Here is a 13,329-nt window from a genome sequence, read left to right as displayed (position 1 = left end):
CTCCCTCATAAATCTCCTGGACCATCAACCTGGTAAAAGCCTGGAAAAGCCATTAGGTAAAAACCCACTTACTTTCCTTCCTCGTCTTACACAACCAGCGATTAAACCTCAATACAGAAGCCGAGGTTGTTCGTGACTGTTATAATGATGGTGGGGTTTTTCTCACTTTGGCTTTTTGGCTTTTAATTACAATGAAAGTTATGATCTTTGGCTCTTTTTTTTCTTTTTACAGATTTTGAAGCAAATTTGCCTCAGCTCAATCAGGTAGGGAAAACCTGTATCAGTGTCAAGCATACATATATACTTGCATGATATGTTGGATTGTGTAACTGCCAAATTACATCCAGGCAAGAAAAAACTGAAAGGAAAATTGGCATAATTGCCTAATAGCTTAAGCTAATCATACAAGCTAATTGTGTCCAATTTTCTCTCATTACAATCAGTAATAATGCAAAAATGGCTGCACTGCAGTGTCCCTTTGAGAACTGTGATATACACTATGCAGGTAAACTAAATAATTACTGTAACATTCACCACTGATGGGAAAAACATATGAACAAATATGAGACAAATATAGTTAGTCATAAACAGCACAACATCAGGAGTTAGTGAAATAAGACAGAGTAAAAAGGAAGAGGTAAGTTTGTAAGTCTGTGCTCTGATTTACAGCCAGGGTGAGGGCGAGGCTGCTGACTTAGGCCCGAGCATACTGGTGATGAGTTCTGTTAATCACCCTGTTGGTACAATGCATTAATATGCTGGAAAAAAAGATGTGCAAGTCAAAGGCTTACATTCACCTTCTCGAAATGCGCATTTGAATCTGAATCTAAGAATCAGTAAAAAATAATCAGTCACAGCCAAACAGAGCTATAATTAACAAAACATTTGGGTAAAAAGTTTAAATTTCCTGTTTAACAGTGTTAGCTTCTCAAACAACAGTGTACATGATAGTAACTTTTTGTGTGGTGCCCGTAAAAACACATTTTACAAACAAAAGCAGAAAACTGAAATCAAAGAGTCAGATATTATAGACAAAACAAAAAAAGATCACATTAAAGAAAAAAAGAACACACTGCAGATTCAATACACAGATTGTCCACGAGGTTCATAAATATTTGCAAAGCCTTGTATAACAATAGATCTGCTGTAATTGCTCATGCTACAAAGGGAGCTGCTTTGTGAGGAACAGATGCGACCTTGGAGCAGCTGCGTCACGATGACACAAGCTATTCCTGCTTCAGCTCCCGACATCCAGCCTCCCGTCGCATTCCCCGACCAAGGCGGAGCAATCAACACCACCCAAAAAACAATGCAAACTATATGTGTAGTCTCTGATCCAGCTAATCAGAATCCTAAATCCCATCATGGACAAACATGCTGTAAGTTAAGACCAGTTGATATAGGAGCCTAAAATGCTAAACATACATAAACAATCAATAATATCTATAAAACAAGATATTTATATTTTTTTGTGTGTGTGAGCCCACCTTTTGAACTGATAAACAAACATTACATGGCCATAAATACAGGATTTTGCTCCTTTCGACCTCCACATTATCATTCATAAATTCAAACCTTTTCTAATTTTCTGACTGATTGTATTTAATTTGACGTTTTTTATTCACTGATTTGCCTCCACATTAACACACTCCTCACCCTATTATTCTATGTGAACAAAGATAAACACAAAGAAGAAAAGGAGGGGAGAGAGACTGATCATATGGGACAAGCAGCAATGTAACCTTAAACTCCTGCTTCAGCTGCAGTGCTCGAACAAGCGTAAAAACAGATGGAGGCCCTGAAGGTCAGTCAGACGTTGGGATGGGAACATGAGAAACTCCATGTTACATCAGTATTTTCCTTAAAAGCAATTACACATCTGTCATCTGCAGGCTTCTCTCTCTGAATTTATCTGTGCTACATCTTCTCTTGGTGTTAAAACAACGAAGCCATATTGTCTGAGTGACTTGGAGATAAAGGGTGTCATGTCTGACCACCGGATCCTGTAAGTGTTTCTTTGGAACTCCTGATTACCTGACAGGTGAAATGTTACTCGGTTCAGTGGTCGGGCTGTTCAGAAACAGGACTGAGGGCCTGCAGGTCGACCGGAGCCTTTGAAGGTGGCAGCTCCTGATTTTACAGGCTCAGTGAGGTCAGTTTCCTTCACAGGCGCTGTTTGGTCTCAGCTCGGGTTTCCTGTTGCCTTTGCTGTCTGATGTCAGCTGTCCAAGCTACAAACAAAGTGACTGCTGCAACAACTGTGGTGCTGCATACAGATCAGTGTTTACACGACGGGATCGCTTCTACTTACTGTCAGCCTCTTCTAAAACACAACAGATGTTATTTTTTCTTTTTTGTTATTGTGAAAATAAAATAAAATGGGTATTTTATTGTTATGATGAGTTAATTTTGAAATATGGGGAAAAAAAATCTTTCAGGTTTTGGGTTTAAACAATAATTATTTTTGGGGATTTTAACATCCATGTGGACATCCCTCAGGACAAAGGGACTAAAGACCTGAGTAACACTCTGGGCAACTTTGGGCTGACTCAGCATGTAACAGAGGCCACACATAATAGAGGACACACTCTTGACCTACTGATCTCCAAGGGCCTGAGCATTTCAAAGGTTACTGTGTCTGATGTGGGCGTGTCTGATCATTACTGTGTTTTCTTTGAAAGTAAAATTTCAGCCCACACAAATATATCAACAGCAGTGATCACAAAACGGTGTATAACAGAACACAGTAGTGAGATCTTTAACCAGGTCTTCCCATTAACACCTGACCTGTCCTGAGGTTCAGTCAATGAGCTCGTCAATAGCTTCAATGCTAAAATGTTAAATCTCATGGACACTATTGCTCCCATTAAGGTGAAGGTTATCTCTGGAAGGAAGAAGTCTCCATGGAGAAACTCCACACTGGTGAAAAATGAAAAAAGAGAGTGTAGGAAAGCTGAGCGCAGATGGAGAAAAACAAACCTCCAGGTTCACTATGACATCTATAAAGAGAAACTTCACAATTATAATTTACAACTGAGGAGTGCAAGAAGGTCCTACTTCTCTGACATCATCACTAAAAACAGCCATAATGCTCGGGTCTTATTTTCTACAGTTGACAGGCTAACAAACCCTCCTGTGTCAGTGGCAGCTGAACTTCATTCGACCATGGCCTGCAATGACTTTGCAAAATTCTTCACTGAAAAAATCCAAAAAATTAGACAAGCAATTGGTACATCAACAGCAGATTCAGGATATGTACTGTGTCCACCGAAAAACTGTTTAAACTGTTTAAACACCATCAAACAGTTTCACCCTATTAACACCCTATTAACACCCTATTAACGGCAAAGACCTGGAGGACATCTTAGGTCAACTAAACTCCTCCTCTTGCTGTTTAGATGTCCTGCCAACAAGTTTTTTCAAAAAGGTCTCAAAGACTTTGGAGTCAAACCTGTTACAGATCAACTTTTCTTTAATGTCAGGTGTGTTTCCAGAACCACTAAAAACTGCTGTAATTAAACCTATACTGAAAAAGGACAATCTTGACTACAGGCCGATCTCAAATCTCCCATTTTTAAGTAAGATCATTGAAAAAGCAGTTTCTCAACAGCTCAATCACTTCTTAAAACAGAATAACTGCTATGATGCCTTCCAGTCAGGTTTTAGACAGAACCACAGCACTGAAACCGCTCTGACCAAAGTGTTTAATGACATATGTCTGAATACAGACAGTGGAAAAATGTCAGTCTTAGTTTTACTGGATCTCAGTGCAGCATTTGATACAGTTGACCACAACATATTACTGAAACGACTGGAGAACTGGGCAGGTCTTTCAGGAACTGTACTAAACTGGTTCAAAACATACTTAGAAAACAGGAAATACTTTGTATCAATAGGTAACTTCACATCTGAGCAGACAAGTATCACATGTGGAGTTCCCCAAGGTTCCATCTTAGGACCCCTTCTGTTTAACATTTACATGCTCCCACTGGCACAGATTATAAAGAACAACAAAATAAACTATCACAGCAGATGACACACAGATATATATCACAATGTCACCAGGAGACCGAGGCCCCGTACAGGCTCTTGGTAAATGCATTGAGGAAATTAATGACTGGTTGTGCCACAATTTTCTCCAGCTAAACAAAAACAAAACTGAAGTAATAGTCTTTGGTGCCAAAGAAAAACTATTACAGGTCACCAGAGAACTTCAATCTATACACCTAAAAACCACAAACCAGGCGAGAAATTTGGGTGTAGTGATGGACGCAGACCTAAACTTGTCACGAAGTACAAGGTGGACTCACGCGCTGGACTCCGGGGATGATGCGCACACAAGAGAATTTATTAAAGAACAATGTCCAATGAGTGTATATACACAGATATGGGGCAGTGCTATTTACAAGGGTGCGGGGCAGTGCTATGTACAAAAGGTGAGGGGGGCAGGGCTCCGGGGAAAATCCAGGCGAACACGCTCGTCTCTCTCCACACAATCCAAACACGAATCCACTCGCACACCAGGGAAACAGTCCAGGGAATCTGTACACAAAGAAACGCTTGTTAGATGCTAAACACACACAGCACGGGAAAATACTTGCTGGGACGCTCGACTTTCACTGACGCGATTCTAACAACGATCCAGCGAAGAACAGCCGTTGCTTCCTGTCTTAAATACCACACTGATGAGGCACAGGTGTTTCTTCCTCCGAGGGCGTGGGCCAAGGGCGTGAACCCATAATGAGTTCAGCCCTGGCGAGAGAGAGGGAGAGAGAGAGAGAGAGAGAGAGAGAGAGAGGACTAGAGAGAAAGAGGGAGAGACAGCTGATCAGCGACCAGCTGAACCCCCAGGCCGTGACAAAACTTAGAAAAACACATTAAGACAATAACAAAATCAGCTTACTATCACCTCAAGAATATATCAAGGATAAAAGATCTGATGTCTCAACAGGACCTGGAAAAACTAGTCCATGCATTCATCTTTAGTAGGCTTGATTACTGTAACAGCATCTTTACAGGTCTACCTAAAAAACCAGTCAGACAACTACAGCTCATTCAGAACTCTGCTGCTCGAGTCCTCACTAAGACCAAAAAAGTGGACCACATCAGTCCAGCTCTGAGGTCTTTACACTGGCTGCCTGTCCGTCAGAGGATAGACTTTAAAGTTCTGATGCTGGTCTATAAAGCTCTGAATGGTTTAGGACCAAAATACATCAGTGACCTCCTGACCCAGTATGAACCTTCCAGATCCCTCAGGTCATCTGGATCATCTTGCCTTGCCTAAAGTTATGAACATATATGTTGGAGTAAGTTTTCAAATATTTTAGAGCCACAAAAGTAGATTTTTGTTTTTGGTATCTCTTACCACTATTATTACACAGTAGTATGAAATTTTCCATTTATTTAAAAAAAATTTTTTTTTTTTAAAAAAACATTTGCTTTAGTTTTAGATGTTTATGGATGGATTTAGATTTGCTTTTTTCAGTTCAGTTTTTATTAGTTCGCTGATAATCATAGTCCTTTTAACTTTGTCATCTTGGTTTGCTTCTTCTAACACATTAAATCTTTCCCTGATGATTACCCTCCAAATCTAACTATTTTTTAAAACATTTTTATTTTATCTTAGTGAAATCTATAGATATACAATACTGTTTCAAGAAGTTTATTTTTTAAAGTATAGTTTGAGTTTAATAGAATGTTTTTTTTCTTTTTCACATCCAGTCTCACGTTTCATTTTCCTTCAGAAAAGATCCTCAATTACACTTATTTTCACTTCTTGGTCAAATAAATATTGAAAGATTAAACATGAAACGTAATAACAACAAAAACATCAAAATAATAATAATAATAATAATAATAAAGAAACAGACATTTTGATAAGAATCATATTCAAAACCTTTTGAATAAAGAAAAAACAACAAAAATGAAAGCAATAATTTAATCTAATATTATTTTTATGTACTGAGATGTGGTCACTTTGGGAAGTCTGGTGTTATGGTTCTAATAAACAAAACATCTGGCATGAAGGAAAAAGAGTGGGCTTCCATTCCACTGTGTGGTTCAGTCAATAAAAATCTGCTGTGTAGCAGCTGTAAACTTTCAAGCAGTATTCTCTAACAGACTGACTGCACCTTGAATCTGGAAGATGCATCACTGTTTGTCACATCCTGGCTTTCCTCCAACTCTGTATGTGCTCTAAGCCATCTGAACGGTTTATACCACATTGGTTTGTGTTCACATCTCTGAGTTTCTCTGAGGATGAACTTTAGTACTTCAGGACAGGAAATGAAAGATAGGAATGAAGAGTTTGCTCCTAATAGAAGAATGAGAAAGCATGTCATACCTGTGAACTTCAGCTGTTCTCTGCTTCTCGGCTGCAGGATCACAATATCTGCTGCCATCTAGCGGTCACTCAGATATCACACACAATTATTTGTGGTAGGACTTTTTGAGAAATATAAGAATATCTGTGCTTTAAACTCTTTATATAGTAACAGTTTCAAATTGTAAAATAATGTGATTTTTAATTCCTGGTTAGTTGAAGTGAGCTTAAAGTAATAATAAATAATAATAATCTGCAATCAAGTACTCTTGGTTTTCATGCACCTTTATGTCCTCTACATTTTACAAAATTGACAAAGTTGAATTTGACTTTAAAATACTGTATTTGACAATGTAAAACTGAAGGTTTACTGCATTATAGAAAACAAATAAAATGGACTGCAGGGTGCCATGGTCTCTGTAATCCAGAGGCCACATTGTTTGCAGCGTTGCCAAGTTCCTGTTTTCTGTTTTGTTGAATGTCCTGCTGAGCTCAGCCCAGTTCTTTTTGTTAAGAAGGCTAAGGCCACTGGTTACCAAGCAGCTTGTTTTATGTGTCTGCAGTTAGCCTTTCTGTTTCCTTCTTCTTAGGCTAAAACTGGGTTCTGGACATCTGCACAACCGGCACAAGGACATTACATTCAAACTCAGAGGATTCATATTTTAGGTCTGCAATGAGAAATCTTCCTGAAATTCAGGGTAAGCACCTCCATTATTATTTGGACATCAGCAAATAAAAATGATTCCAACCAAGTTGTTACAGCCATTGTCCTCAGTTTCTTTTGAAAGACAAACACAATTTGCTGCGTGTCAAGATCTCTCCTTTGCAAGAAACAAATATTTTAGGCTTAGAAACACAGACAGGAAGTGTGATGTGCAGAGCATCGGGCCACCAGATTTCTCAGTGAAACTGTACAGCAGTCTGTCTACTTCAGAAATAAGGAAAAGAAAGAAAAATATAAAGATAGTTGCACCTCAGCCCAAAGAAATGAAGAGGAGATATCGAACGTTTCTACCAAATTCTCTGTCCTCGAGTCCAAAGAGAAAAGAACCTCCAAAGTTCATCACTTCACACAGGCCTCCTGATGCTCTGGAGACTGAACTGATGTTTGTCAAGATTGGAAAGTATCATTCTGGGACGTACAAGAACCACAAACCTCACGACTTCAGACCAGTAAGTGTCCCCAAACAGTCCATGGATTTAGTACCTGTTTGAAACACAGACACATGCAAACTGCAGACAATACAGTGTGTTTTAGAGCACAATATCTGGTTTAAACACAGGAGGAAGATGCAGACAAAACATTAACATGATCACTGGACTTTTTGCTTTAAATCACTGATTTCAGCTTGATGAGGAGCTTCCAGATATGATAACTGCACATGAGAGAGATCCTGGCAACTTGAAGCTAAAATTAAAGCATTTGGACACTTGTGAGTAGTTTTCTTGAGTTTGATTTGCAGCTTTATCTTGCTTTTCTATTTAGGCAGCAACATTTAGTGAAACAAATTGATTTGTGACAACATCAAAAGCCTCTTTTCTCTTGATTAATATTATTTCTCTTCTAGTGAAGATCAGGTCTGAGACAGATTTTAGTTTACGAGACACCAAGACACGGATGGATACCTATAAACCTGCAGAACCAAAATGGGATGCCCAACTCTTTCTCCCTCCACTGCCCTGGCCTCCAAAATCCGCTTCCTACACTGTCAGTAGAGTTTCTTGATTTTAGTTCTATAAAGTAGTTAATTTTATTAAGTCTCAGGGGGCTGTTATCTAAAAACAAACCCAAATCATGTAATCGTTACACAGATTATGTTCTGTGGGAAGGCTTAAGGGCCATGTGAGTGCAACAAAGTATGAAAATACAATTTTTCTTTAGATTACAGCCCTCTGCAGGAGAAGTTTAAACTCGATCAGGGGTCTCAAACTTAAATGATCTGTGGGCACTGTCATCTCATGTGAAGGTCACTTTAGTGTTCAAGCAGCACAAACAAACAAGAAAACACCCACAAATATTTACTAAAATGTAGTGTTGTGTTTCTTTTTATTTCAAATATTGTATAACAAGCCAAAACTGCAAACGTGAATGCAATTTTTCCCTCACTTTTAACTAACTGAAGCCTTTCATTGAACTACCAAACAAACAAATTGGTCCTCTCTTGCTGGCCAGACACGTGGGACCACTTCTGGTTTAATTTTGTTCTTATTTAACAAAATAAAAATGCAGACATAAGTGTACACAGTAGTTTTTGACTCCTAGTAAAACTTGTTTTCTTTATAAATACTTCTCTTACTGAACTAAGACAGCCAATCCCTCAACATGTTTGTGCTCTCTGCTCATATTGCCTTCATATTAAATTATTTTTTGCTTTTTAAAGAACTTATTTTAAGATTGAACTCAAAAACAAACAAATCCTACTCAACAAGAAAAGTAACTTCAAGGGCCAAATCATATTATATTTCTTCATATCAATGTACGGGCTGCAAGTGGCCCTAGGGCCGTCAGTTTGAGACACCTGATCTAGACAAATGGTGGCTTGACTAACAATAACATTAAAGCACCAGTTACACATAGATGCATTAAAATAATGATTTGATAATAATACATTATTTTTAATTTGATAAAGTGTCTAAACATATTGGGGGAATTTATAATTTCATGTTGAATCTTTCTCTTGATTAAACTATTTTTATTTCTTGTGTTACATTCACAAAAACGCTGTGTCAAAGTTGATCAAATGTATGAAAGATTTTATTTCTTGCAACAGTTTAGAGGGTGTAAAGTTCCATCTTTATTATTGCTTCTTCTCTTCATTCACAGAGACACAAACAAAGAAGAGAAGCGTACAGTGCTTTCCTCGACCGTGTGGAAGAGAAACTTGGGAGAACCTGGAAAAATAAACCGTGACTCTCTGTCGTCCTTTAGCCCTGTAGCTCCGAGGTTTTGAGACTTCTACATCATCAGTGTGATTTTTCTTTTTACAATACATTTTTAAGCAATTAACTACACACAAAAGCCAGATGTAGCAAATGTTATGTTTCCTATTTACTTATCAGAAGGTTTAATAAACATTTGAATAAACAAACCAGTTTCAAAAAGTTTGAATTTTCTTGCAATGATTTCATGGTTCAGGCTTCACAGGTTTCAACACATTTTTTTCTTTCTCTAAATCCTCCCTCGGTCATGCTGCAATAGACTTCGGCTGCTGGGGGCTTCCCATGATGCACTGAGTCTTTCACCATTCTCTCACCCTTTTTCACTCACTGTGTGTTTACACACCACTCTGCCTTATTGCTTATCTCTGGCTTCTCTTCCACGTGTTATCCCCCTGCCCTCACCCCAACCAGTCACGGCAGATGGCTACCCCTTCCAGAGCCTAGTTCTGCCATTTCTTCATGTTAAGAGGGAGTTTTTCCTTCCCCCTGTTGCCAAGTTAAGTGCTTGCTCATGGGCATCCTTGTGATTGTTTGGGTTCCTCTGTATTACTGTCTGATGTAATTAGCCTCACAACAAACGTCACCTGTCTGAGGCGACTTTTGTTGTGATTTGCCGCAAAAAATTGAACTGAAATAATTTGAACATTTTTCCACAGTTAGACGTGAGCGTCACACTGATAATGTCTTACTTAGGAGTGAAACTTTCTATACAGCGACTTTAAGGTCTGTATTTTGATTTGCAAATTGTTACATGAAATTATAAACTAAATTGAAACTGAAATAAAGTGAAAAACAATAATGCAGTTCTTTATGAAACTAGTTTTTATTTGATCAAAAAACAAAATAAAAATGTATAAATACTCACACAACCAGAGAATTTCTTATTGTAACATGCTTGTAGCAATGCATTCAAAAATAATACTGGAATATTTCAGCATCACATCGTTTTATTCATGTGTAAAATTTCTCTGCAGCAACAAAGCAGCAGCCTCTTTCTTTGACCTTCATTTATTTTAAAGATAGTGTTGCACCCATTGCGAGTCCTTGGGCTGATACAGATGTTTAAAGCTGCTATGGTTCCTCATGGTAACCATTACTGAACTGAGTACCTGCTGCATCTACATGAAAGTCCATATCAATTAGTATCCTGAGGCACTGGAGAAAAAAAAAACTGTGTAATAACATCATTTTACTGTATTGTTCACTTTTCACTGCTCAGGATTAGAATTGTGTTTCCTCTCTTTCCCAAATGCAGTCACATTCTCGAAAAATGTCCCTTCGTAGTCATGATGCTGAACCTGTTCTTGGAGATCTCCTGCAGCTCCTTGATCAGTCCCTCCAAAAATGGACTTTTTGCTTTAAATCGCTGATTTCAGCTTGATGAGGAGCTTCCAAATATGATAACTGCACATGAGAGAGATCCTGGCAACTTGAAGTTAAAATTTAAGCATTTGGACACTTGTGAGTAGTTTTCTTGAGTTTGATTTGCAGCTTTATCTTGCTTTTCTATTTAGGCAGCAACATTTAGTGAAACAATTTGATTTGTGACAAGAACAAAAGCCTCTTTTCTCTTGATTAATATTATTTCTCTTCTAGTGAAGATCAGGTCTAAGACAGATTTTAGTTTTCGAGACACCAAGACACGGATGGATACCTATAAACCTGCAGAGCCAAAATGGGATGCCCAACTGTTTCTCCCTCCACAGCCCTGGCCTCCAAAATCCGCTTCCTACACTGTCAGTAGAGCTTCTTGATTTTAGTTCTGTAAAGTAGTTAATTTTATTAAGTCTCAGGGGGCTGTTATCTAAAAACAAACCCAAATCATGTAATCGTTACACAGATTATGTTCTGTGGGAAGGCTTAACAGCGGCCTCCCATGGACGAACGTGATAGAGCCTGCCTGAAACTAGGAGAAAAATTGAAACGGGAGTGGCATTCAGGGAGGGAAACGTGGGTGTACGGGGCGCGGGAGCCAACCCTGATGCACGGTCTGTGAAATGCGACCCAGGGGTACTCTGGGAGCCCTGGGGTCCAGAGCTGCCCCGAAGGGGAGCACAAGGGTTAAACAGCTCTGATAGGAGAAAGTCAATGAGCACGCAATAAAGTGGACTTGTTAGGGCCAGTTTACCATCAGCCTTGATAAAGTTGAACTTCATTTGTATTTAAAGACAGACTTTAAAGAAAATTCTTATTTGAAACTGGTGATAAAATCCAGGTCAGACACAGTTACATACAAACATACAGTACACACTGCTGCTCAAAAGTCCCTGATTTTAAAAGAAAATTGGCTTTAATGTAATATCACATGAAGTTTATCAGTAATGTTTTCACAGCTTTAATCAAATCATTCATCATCCATAAGTTGTGATGGAAAAATGTCTGCAAGTGTGCAGGAGCCCATTTTTAGAGAAATTAAATGAGGTTAGGTTCGAACTTGAAATTTTAATAGAAAAGTTTCAGGTGGTGATGAATGTAAGTTTCACATAGTAGAAATTTGTGTTTATCATTTATATTGGTTTTATTCTGAGTTTAGTGTTTATTTGTGAGCATTGTTTTTATCTCCATGATTTTACTCTGTTTGTATCACATGTTTTTAGTCATTTTTTACATTGTTTTAATCCACTGTGGATTGGCTGGGCACGGGACAAATTAGCTGATAGTCACCACCTGCTGAGGCATGTGTCTGTCCAGTGGTGTCCTTTCAGCTGTTTAAAGGACTTATTAAAAGGAAGCAAGCTGAGTACTGGAAGGAGAGAGGCCCTAGATTGGAAGAGGAACGCATGAAGCCCGTCTGGAGACTGGTCAGCGTGATGTGGTGACCCAGTCCCGGCAGCAGGAGACAACGCGTGTGATTGACATCAGTGCAGATGTTTACCACTGCCTGCATTTGTGAGTAGTGGCTGACTGTTGTTCACTGGGTGCAGCCATGTTGGGAGAGTGTCGCCATGGCTATAAGCCAGGGCAGCTTCTGGGATGATGGTTCTGGCTCCTATTTGTTTTTACGTACAGGCGATGACGTGAGGGGAGCCGCTGTGGTATCGAGCGACGGACTCCAATGCAGAATGCGAACTGGGCTGGGATGTGATGGGGCCCAGTGGACGGACGAGACTGGGACAGGAGGCTCCTAGTCTGCCTGGCACGATGCTGGTGTGGACCTCGCTTAGCAAGAGGAATTTCTGTCCAGCTCAAGAACACACAAGGCGTATTCGTCCTGGGTTGTGGGACTGGGAGGGATTTTTGTGCATGAAGAGAATTGTATTTTTATCAGTTTTAGAATAATCTTATCTAGTCTCGGTGGGAATTTTAGCATATTGAGAAAAATGTTGTTGTGAATTGGCTTGATTTAAATCAAATTGAACTGCCCTCAATTAAAACCAAATATAACTTGTAATCAAATCTATTCAAATGTAAAGTCATCTCACTCAATTTGGACAACTTACTCTGACATCCTCTGCTTCCCAATTAGCAGATGAGAAGTTGCTGTTTTATTCATGACTCAATACTTGACTGGTTTTATCCTGTTTATGAATAAACATTTTAAAATGACATTGCTTCATTGTAAGATTACAGTTTTTCTCAAATGTTAAAACACAAAAGCCAATCCTGTAACGCAAATGACCAGTAGTCTAAACACATTTACTAAATGTAGCCACCATATTCCAGTACCATAAACACATGTCACATGAAGACACAATTCACAAAACACAACCCTCTGTACTCATAAATCTAAACACATTTTTCCTTGCTAAAACACATGTTGCAAAACAACTCTGCTGATATTCTCAAATGAAAGCCCATGTGATGCAAAATGCTTGCCAGTCACCAATCTTTGAACACAGGGAACACACCTGGCGTCAGTCACTACACACAACGACTCAAAATTGAAGACACCTGTTGCTAATGATGTGACCCACCTATAAAAGCATAGTTTGAAGATGCCAAACAATCACAATGGATGAAGGCATTCGAGCGTGCGGAAGGAGAAGAGCTGCAGGCCAAAGAGGAAGAGGGGTTGAGATCAGAGGAGGAAGAGGTGAAGGCCTAAGAAGAAGAGGAGTTCGGAGTAG

General features: G+C 39.0%; 1 protein-coding gene and 1 long non-coding RNA gene across 2 annotated transcripts; both read left to right on the top strand.

The window, feature by feature from the left end:
• Positions 1-7,309: 7,309 nt before the first annotated feature.
• si:dkey-30e9.6 (uncharacterized protein LOC564083 homolog) lies at positions 7,310-9,402 on the top strand. Its single transcript, XM_040031048.1, has 4 exons — positions 7,310-7,495; positions 7,671-7,755; positions 7,891-8,030; positions 9,147-9,402. Exons 1-4 carry the CDS (start codon positions 7,310-7,312, stop codon positions 9,231-9,233), a joined length of 498 nt encoding a protein of 165 aa, XP_039886982.1. The 3' UTR covers positions 9,234-9,402.
• A 1,663-nt stretch (positions 9,403-11,065) lies between these two features.
• LOC120732851 lies at positions 11,066-12,707 on the top strand. The gene is made up of 2 exons (XR_005695693.1): positions 11,066-12,151; positions 12,272-12,707. It is a non-coding gene; the product is annotated as an uncharacterized LOC120732851 (long non-coding RNA).
• Positions 12,708-13,329: the final 622 nt, after the last annotated feature.

This window comes from Simochromis diagramma, unplaced genomic scaffold, assembly GCF_900408965.1.
Source record: "Simochromis diagramma unplaced genomic scaffold, fSimDia1.1 OVJJ01000361.1, whole genome shotgun sequence".
Taxonomy (NCBI): Eukaryota; Metazoa; Chordata; class Actinopteri; order Cichliformes; family Cichlidae; genus Simochromis; species Simochromis diagramma.
This window is presented reverse-complemented; position numbering and strand designations above follow the sequence as displayed.